We start from the raw sequence: 7,715 nt of genomic DNA, 5'->3' as shown, positions 1-7,715 counted from the left end.
TGCTGAAGTCAAATAAAGAAATAAACAGTCTTTCTTAACCCTGGAATTCACAGCCAGTGAGATTACAGTGAACCTTTTCTGCTTTAATTTATAGATATTAATGAGTGTAACGAGGATCCCAACATCTGTCTCTTTGGCTCCTGTATGAATACTCCAGGAGGTTTCCAGTGCATCTGTCCCACAGGTTTTGTGCTGTCTGATAATGGACGGAGATGTTTTGGTAAGCTCATGATTAAAGACTGCAATAACTTAATCTGTCAGGTAACAGAGAGACTGCAGAATGATAAAAATGGACCTCTACCATGTCCCTTCCAAATTGTGCCCTTATAAGGGTTGGGAAGTGCTTTCAAAATACTATGAAAAATACAGTGCTAACGTTGTTCATTTCAAGGCTAGACAGTCATCATCTAACCAGGCAGGAGGTGCTAGCTCCAGGTAACAGTATTTTCTGTTCTAGATACTCGCCAGAGCTTCTGTTTCACTGACTTTGAGAATGGGAAATGCTCAGTGCCAAAGGCTTTCAACACCACAAAGGCAAAGTGTTGCTGCAGTAAAATGCCAGGAGAAGGATGGGGTGACCCTTGTGAGCTCTGTCCAAAGGAAGAAGAAGGTACCCATCAAGATTTAAAATAAAGCCTTTTTAGGTGGGAGAAAAGGAAAGCACATTTGCTTTTGTTATACCAAAGTTGTACATTTTATGTGATTAGAAGGAGAGATCTTTTTGGCATACATTCTTAACAGTCTTTTCTAGAACCATTTTCAGGTTAACAAAAGGCATAAAATTAAAACATAGAAAAAGAGAAGTACTGATTTGCTGGTTTTGATCAGTGGGGAAAGGAACTAGTAGTCTCCATCTGTAGATGTAGCCTGCGTTAATTGAAAGAGAAGAGCAAAATGGGACAGTGCCAAGAATCCCTGAAGTAATCAACAGTTTGCAGTTGTTGACTTTCTCCAAGAACAGAAAGGGGAAGGCATCAAGCATGTGCACATGGAAGCTCAGTGAGTTCTAGTGCTGCTTCCCCAACCCAGAGACGGTGTTACTTTTGCAGCTGACAAGACAGCATAGTGACTGGGATTTAAACAGTTAACAGTTTTGAAAAATGTAATATTCAAGATTTTTGGATGGCTTTAGCCATGTCGTGGATCTCTCTCTTGCTCACTCATTTTTTTAAAAAAACATGCCTCTACAGTTGCTTTTCAGGACCTGTGTCCATATGGCCATGGAACTATCCCTGGAATTGATGATACACGTGAAGGTAGGTATTCTTTTTCCTGATAATCCAAATCAAATATTATTTATACCTAAAACTAGAATTGGATATTACAGTATGTGATGGCTTACTCCCCACAGCCACAGGTCACAAGAGGCTGACCTTCAATAAACATGGATCATTATGAAATGATAGTTAAAACGTTACCTTTGAAATTGCATGGATAGAGGCAAACAGAATGGGTGCTTAGTCTTTTTAAGATGCTTTTTTATGATTTTATAGAAAAATGTATCAGCTAAACGATGTTGCTATTATCTTCCTGCTTTTTAGATGTCAATGAATGCCTTGAAAGCCCAGGAATTTGCTCAAATGGTCACTGCATCAATACTGATGGATCATTTCGCTGTGAGTGCCCCATGGGATACAACTTGGATTACACTGGAGTACACTGCATCGGTGTGTCAATATTTCATAAACTATAAGAACTGTAACACTTGATTTTAAAAACAATTTGAAATATGTTCCAGTTCTCTTCACTTTGTGTTTATTCGTTATATACAGATACTGATGAATGTTCAGTTGGCAACCCCTGTGGAAATGGTACATGCACTAATGTGATCGGCAGTTTTGAATGCAACTGTCATGAGGGATTTGAGCCAGGCCCAATGATAAATTGTGAAGGTAACTTGTCCAATTTATTTTTTTAACTTTAGCTTTTGTCCAGTCCTCAGTATTAAAATTATTTTATTAACCAGGCCTTTGGTGCTATAATAACTAGGATGAAAAAAAGTTTATTGCTTCAAATACGTAATTGAAAAAGAAGCCCTAAAGTGATTTAAGCAGTATTTTTAGTTATCACAGGATTTCCCAAGCTGCATATTGTAGAATGTTACATTATTCATCTGTTTGTTGGAAAGAGCAAGAGTGAAGGAGGAAGTCACTGCTGAGCCCCCAAAATATCCTAATAAATGGTATAGCTAACTGTGGCAATAATGCTGGAATTTGCAGAGCATTTTTCAGAACTGATGCAGAGCAGTATTGAATTGACCTACTTATCACAGTCACAGTAACAAGTTATACTGAAACTAATAAACTGAAGTCAGACCACTGGTCTGTCTAGTCCATTATTTCATCCCTCACAGCTGAAATGCTAACTCAGCATAGAAGTATGACTGACAGCTCTCTGCAGTTCATTCCTCTTATACAAGAGCTGAGGCTATAGGGAATATATGTAAACTGGGGGATGCATCCCTGCAGAATGGGTTTAGTATCCACTTAGGGATCTGTTGTCCAAGCATCTGCACAGTACAGTCTTGAATCTGCTGATACCATCTGCCCCCACTACCTCTTGTAGCAGCAGGATCCAGAATGTCCCTACACTCACTACTTAGAGAATTACTTTCTTTAGTCTGTTTTAAACTATCCCGTTAGTTTCATTAAGCACCTCTTATTTTTCACAGTGTGGGAATTGTATACAACCATTCTGCTCTCATCAAATGCTGATCAGGATGCTTCTTACAAATTTTGTATTTTATGAATCATAATTAGTTTGCTTTCTGAAGCAAGAATTTTTTTTTTTTTAGAGTTAGTAAAAAACTTGACCCCTCTCATCACACAAAAATATATTAAAAATGATCATATAATAAAAATCTGAAATAGGCTTGTCCCAACTTGTCATTCTAACCTCAAGTAGTTCTGTACTTATTATGCCATTATTTTGTAGCAGAGTTTTGTTCCATTTTCTTTGGCTACTCAAAGCAAACATTCACAAGTTTCAGGTTTGAATTATTACATCTCTGATTACACTGTAGCTGACAAGCGAAGCCCACATACAAGAAAACCTTCTTGGTGATTGTTTTAAAATTTGGTGGAGAATGACTGTTTTGTTCTTTTCTGTCCAGATATAAATGAGTGTGCTCAGAATCCCTTGCTGTGTGCTTTTCGTTGTATCAACACTTATGGTTTCTATGAATGCACATGTCCAGCTGGCTATGAACTAAGAGAGGATCAAAAGATGTGCAAAGGTAATGATGGGTGTATGTTTTCCCCAGCTTCCATAACCCTCTACTTGCTAAAGCATTATCCAAATATTTCTGTGCATTTTGCATTCATCCTCTCAGAGGAATGCAGAAAACAGCGCAGAAAATGGCGTTTCACTCTTTCAGAACACATGTAAGGACAGTATCTACTGATTTTGTTATCAAGTGTATCCCTTGTTGGAGATTGTAATGCCAAGAATGCCACAGTGATGAAGTTCATCTCTTACATGACTCGATGATACAGCTTACAAAGATTAAGACAACTTCTATTAAGCATAGGCCTCATATTTTTCTTCAGTGTGTGGTAGTTAGGGAAGTCTGTATCCCCTTTTTCTTGAGAAAGTGGTAGTCATCTTCAGTAACTGAAGCTACTGGGAGTTCAGACCCAGGTTTGGTTTTTTTGTTCCCTCAGATCTAGATGAGTGTGCTGAAGGTCTCCATGACTGCGAATCAAGAGGCATGACATGCAAAAATTTGATTGGCACCTTCATGTGCATTTGCCCTCCTGGAATGACCCGGAGACCTGACGGAGATGGCTGCACAGGTAAAGCTTAGAAAGGGAAGAAGACATCTGTGAATGCGAACAAGCAAACAAAGGAAAAGTTCTCTGTATATGTATGTAGTAAACTAGAAAATCGCAATTCATAAAAGATAGAAAGGATAGATAATGATGCCAAACAATTTCCTTTCTTGTTTCAAAGTTTTAAGACTTATCAGAAAGGAGTTCTAAATTACTAATAATTGTTGCAGAAGAAAAACTTTTGTTATGTTTTATTCATCGTACAAGAAAATCAGAAAGTTTTTCAGACTTGTTAAATAAATCAAGCTGCCAAACAAATGCAACCTCATTTGATGAGTAGGAAGCAAAATTACCATGAGTAAAAAGTTACATTTCCTTTAGCAATAATACTGTTTATAAACAATGCAGCAGTTCCTTAAAGAATTAAAACTCTAAGATTCTGAAACAACATGTAATACCCGTGAAGAACAAAAGATGTGGAAACTGACATAGTTCAAAGTAATTCTCCATCCTATATGTAAGTAAACAGCTTTCCTCCATAATTTTCTCAGTCAGTTGGGGGGGAAATGATAGCTACATTTTGGCAAATTACACTTTCGACCGATTTAAAACTGTTCCTTCAGCAAGAGAGTTGCTACTCTCCTGTATAGATCTTATCAGAGCTTCATAGAATCTGATGATTTTTTTTCAGGGGAGATAATCTTTATTAATAAGAATCTTGCCTTTTTTTTTTGCTATGTTATGCTGCCTTTAAATCACTTGATATGTTTCTGAGTCTGTATTTTAAGCATCTATAAAGGCATGTAATCGCTTACAATATCTGTGCTGTTAGCTATGGAAAAAAATGCACCAATGCACTAAAGCATTTCAGGAAAATTATGTGCAGGCTGAAATGTGACTGCAGAACAGGTCAAAGGTGTCCAGAGACTCTTAATGATTACAAAATGAAATTTTGCTCCTCGAATCATGCACGTGTGCCAATTTTATTTACTTGCCAGGTAAAAGTTACAACTAGAACTTGTTCTGCGGCAGGTGTTCTATACTTCTTGTTTTAACTTGAAGAGAACACACAAGGATTAAAGCTTTCATCCTAGGATGCAGCCCATAAGGAATGGAACATGATAGTGTTACTAGGAAAGTCCTTTCCAGGCTTAATCCGACATTGATATTCCACTTGCAAATGATTGGCAAATATTATGCAGAATAATTAATGTGTTCTGTAAGTCTAACATATTTTCTTGTGATTACTTATTTGTTGTACTATATTTCTGTAAAGATGAAAACGAGTGCCGCACCAAGCCTGGTCTCTGTGAGAATGGTCGCTGCACCAACGTCGTCGGGAGCTACCGCTGTGAATGTAACGAAGGATTCCTGTCAGGCCCATCAGGCACCGAGTGTCTTGGTAAACGCCTCCTTCCTATACATTTGATCTTACATTACAGTACAAAGCATGCAGAGTGTAAATTGGGCTTCTGGGTACCTAACAGCTCTCCTACCTACAGAAATTAAAGATCATTATTAATTAAGCAATGATGATATTAAATAAGGTAGGAATGAGGAGCCTCTTGGGAATGTCAGCTGAATAGCAGTCGGGGGCCGTACACAGGAATGTCTGAACTCCAAAGGACGTCAATACGGTGCCAGGTAAAATACAGGCATTCTTAAAGAAGCAGAATTTAGTTCCCTTGGATCAAAAACTGGGATGCAAAGCAAAATTGTCCTTGCGTATTCAGAACGCAATCTTAAACAGCATAGTACTGCAGCTAGGCATCTGAATTTTCTGTACCTTCAATTCAGATGCTGATAATGAATACAAAATACTAGGATTTCACAAAAAAAAATTGTAAGATACATTAAAAAATTGTGAGGCAGGCCTTCACACTAAATGCTGGTGAAAGATATTTCTTCAGAAATAAAGGACAAACATGAAGTCTCAGATTATGTTATCTTAAATATATTGTGCAAACATTTATATTCTGCTCACATTAAAATTATCCCATATCTCAAACTGGGGACAAAGCATTGTATGTTCTTCAAGTCACAGTGTGCATAAAGACCTGCACAATACACCTATCTAGGGGAACAGAAATCTGCAGTCTTGCAAACCACTACAGCAAACATGCTGTCTCACACAACTGACACTTTCAGTGAGTTCAGCTTTATTTAATGTAAACAGTTAAGTTACCAGGCACCTGTAATAAGTTTTGCCTAAAGCCAAAGTTCACATTTTACCTGTTTAAGAAATGTACAGATGCTACTCCTCACACCTGTAAGAGAAACTCAGCTGGGTTTTGATACATATACACATTCTGAGGGATCTGAAGGATGTTAACTTTTTCTTTTAAAAGAAAAAAATAAATCTTTCACTTAAAAACCCAAGTGTCTGTCAGACCACAGCTGGCAGTGTCTCCATTTTAATTAAGAAATAAGACAGGTGACATAGCCTATTTAGAAGGCAAAGCCTATTTCAAAATTTAGAGCTTCCAGTAGCACTGGAAGCCAGGATCTCTGCTCTCCTCAGCTGCCTGTTTGAAGAAAACTTGTAGGAGCTTAGTGACTCTGACATTTTACTCCTCTTTCACGATTGACAGATATTAACAAAAAAGTTTAAAAATTAAGGAAAATAGAAATAGAAAGGGACAGATCAACAGTGCAGCCATATATATTTTTTTTTCCCTGACAAAAATTAGACGTGCTACTGTAAAAGTACTGAGTTGCATAGAAGCTTTTAAGTGCTAAGGTTTTTCTCATTCAAACCACATCAGTGTAACTGAAGATCAGGCATACTATTTTGGCCAGTAAAACAAACAAACAAAACAAGCCTCTGCCCCCACTCCAAGTCAGTCATTCAAATGCAAGCCAAACGTGGGCAGCCTTCGTGGAAGCTCAGTTTGGCCTGCAGCCTGTCTTACTATCAAGCAAGCTCTCCAGATATGCCCCAGGGCCCAGCTTTCCTAGTAGCCAGCTCCTGCAGGTACTGAACGCAGGGATGTCCGGAATGCACTTGGAATGGCAGGAGGCTGTCAGAAGAAACAACAAATCTGAAAGGCAAAGACAAAACTGACATCAAAGACTAGTTGATAATAAACTTCTAGTGCTTGCATGTATTGACAGAGAGCCAGAATAATACATCCGGTGCTTAATGGATCAGATGTTCAGCTCCTACTCTTAGTTGATCTTTGTACTTCATCCTTACAGATAATCGCCAAGGGTTTTGCTTCGCTGAAGTTTTACAGACCATGTGTCAGATGGCTTCAAGCAGCCGGAACCTTGTCACTAAATCTGAGTGCTGCTGTGATGGAGGCCGGGGCTGGGGTAACCAGTGTGAACTCTGCCCACTTCCTGGAACCACCCAGTATAAAAAAATCTGTCCACATGGACCAGGCTATACGACAGATGGAAGAGGTATTTGCACAGATAAAGAGAGGCAGAAAAGGGGAAAGAAATATGCTTGCATATATAAGAAAATGCAGAATTCTCTTTGAAGCTATTTCAAAGAATTTCCTGTGAAACAACAGAGTTTGATTTTTCAAATTCTGCTGAGAGACAAGAAATTAAAAACACCTTTAAACAATAGCTGCAACCAGAATAGTCACAGCTGTGCAGAATTTTCAGGACTGAGATCTAAAACAGCAGGTACCAACAAGTAACTAAAAGATAGAAATGATCCCAAAGCTTTTTTACTGAAAAGTTGCATACATAGCAAAGGCAACAACAATTATGGTATCAACAGTCTCACTGCATGCTTTGCAGTTATTGTTTCCACACAAGAAGCAGAAGTTTCTATGACGTATGTTTTTACATTGTGGTAAAAAATTTTTGAGATCATCTAACTGGTCATAAGAAAATTCACTCCTGTAGTTTTTGTATTTTGTGTTAGCATAACTGAAACCTGAGTACCCAATGAAATAGCAGGAAGGTTTTGACAGGGAAAAAAAAAAAAAA

General features: G+C 38.0%; 1 protein-coding gene across 1 annotated transcript in view; it reads left to right on the top strand.

The window, feature by feature from the left end:
- LOC103780425 (fibrillin-2) overlaps positions 1 to 7,715 on the top strand; it is a gene marked incomplete at both ends in the record, with an annotated part of 43,847 nt that overhangs the window by 29,880 nt on the left and 6,252 nt on the right. Inside the window, 9 exons of the mRNA XM_008948099.1 lie at positions 95 to 220; positions 458 to 610; positions 1,191 to 1,256; positions 1,542 to 1,667; positions 1,773 to 1,892; positions 3,113 to 3,235; positions 3,663 to 3,794; positions 5,047 to 5,172; positions 6,969 to 7,175. Coding sequence (XP_008946347.1) covers positions 95 to 220; positions 458 to 610; positions 1,191 to 1,256; positions 1,542 to 1,667; positions 1,773 to 1,892; positions 3,113 to 3,235; positions 3,663 to 3,794; positions 5,047 to 5,172; positions 6,969 to 7,175 — 1,179 coding nt within the window. The remainder of the gene's footprint in view (positions 1 to 94; positions 221 to 457; positions 611 to 1,190; positions 1,257 to 1,541; positions 1,668 to 1,772; positions 1,893 to 3,112; positions 3,236 to 3,662; positions 3,795 to 5,046; positions 5,173 to 6,968; positions 7,176 to 7,715) is intronic.

Source organism: Merops nubicus, unplaced genomic scaffold (genome assembly GCF_000691845.1).
Source record: "Merops nubicus isolate BGI_N331 unplaced genomic scaffold, ASM69184v1 scaffold10219, whole genome shotgun sequence".
NCBI classification, from domain to species: domain Eukaryota; kingdom Metazoa; phylum Chordata; class Aves; order Coraciiformes; family Meropidae; genus Merops; species Merops nubicus.
The sequence above is the reverse complement of the archived record's forward strand: the minus strand, read 5'-3'. Positions and strand labels throughout refer to the sequence as shown.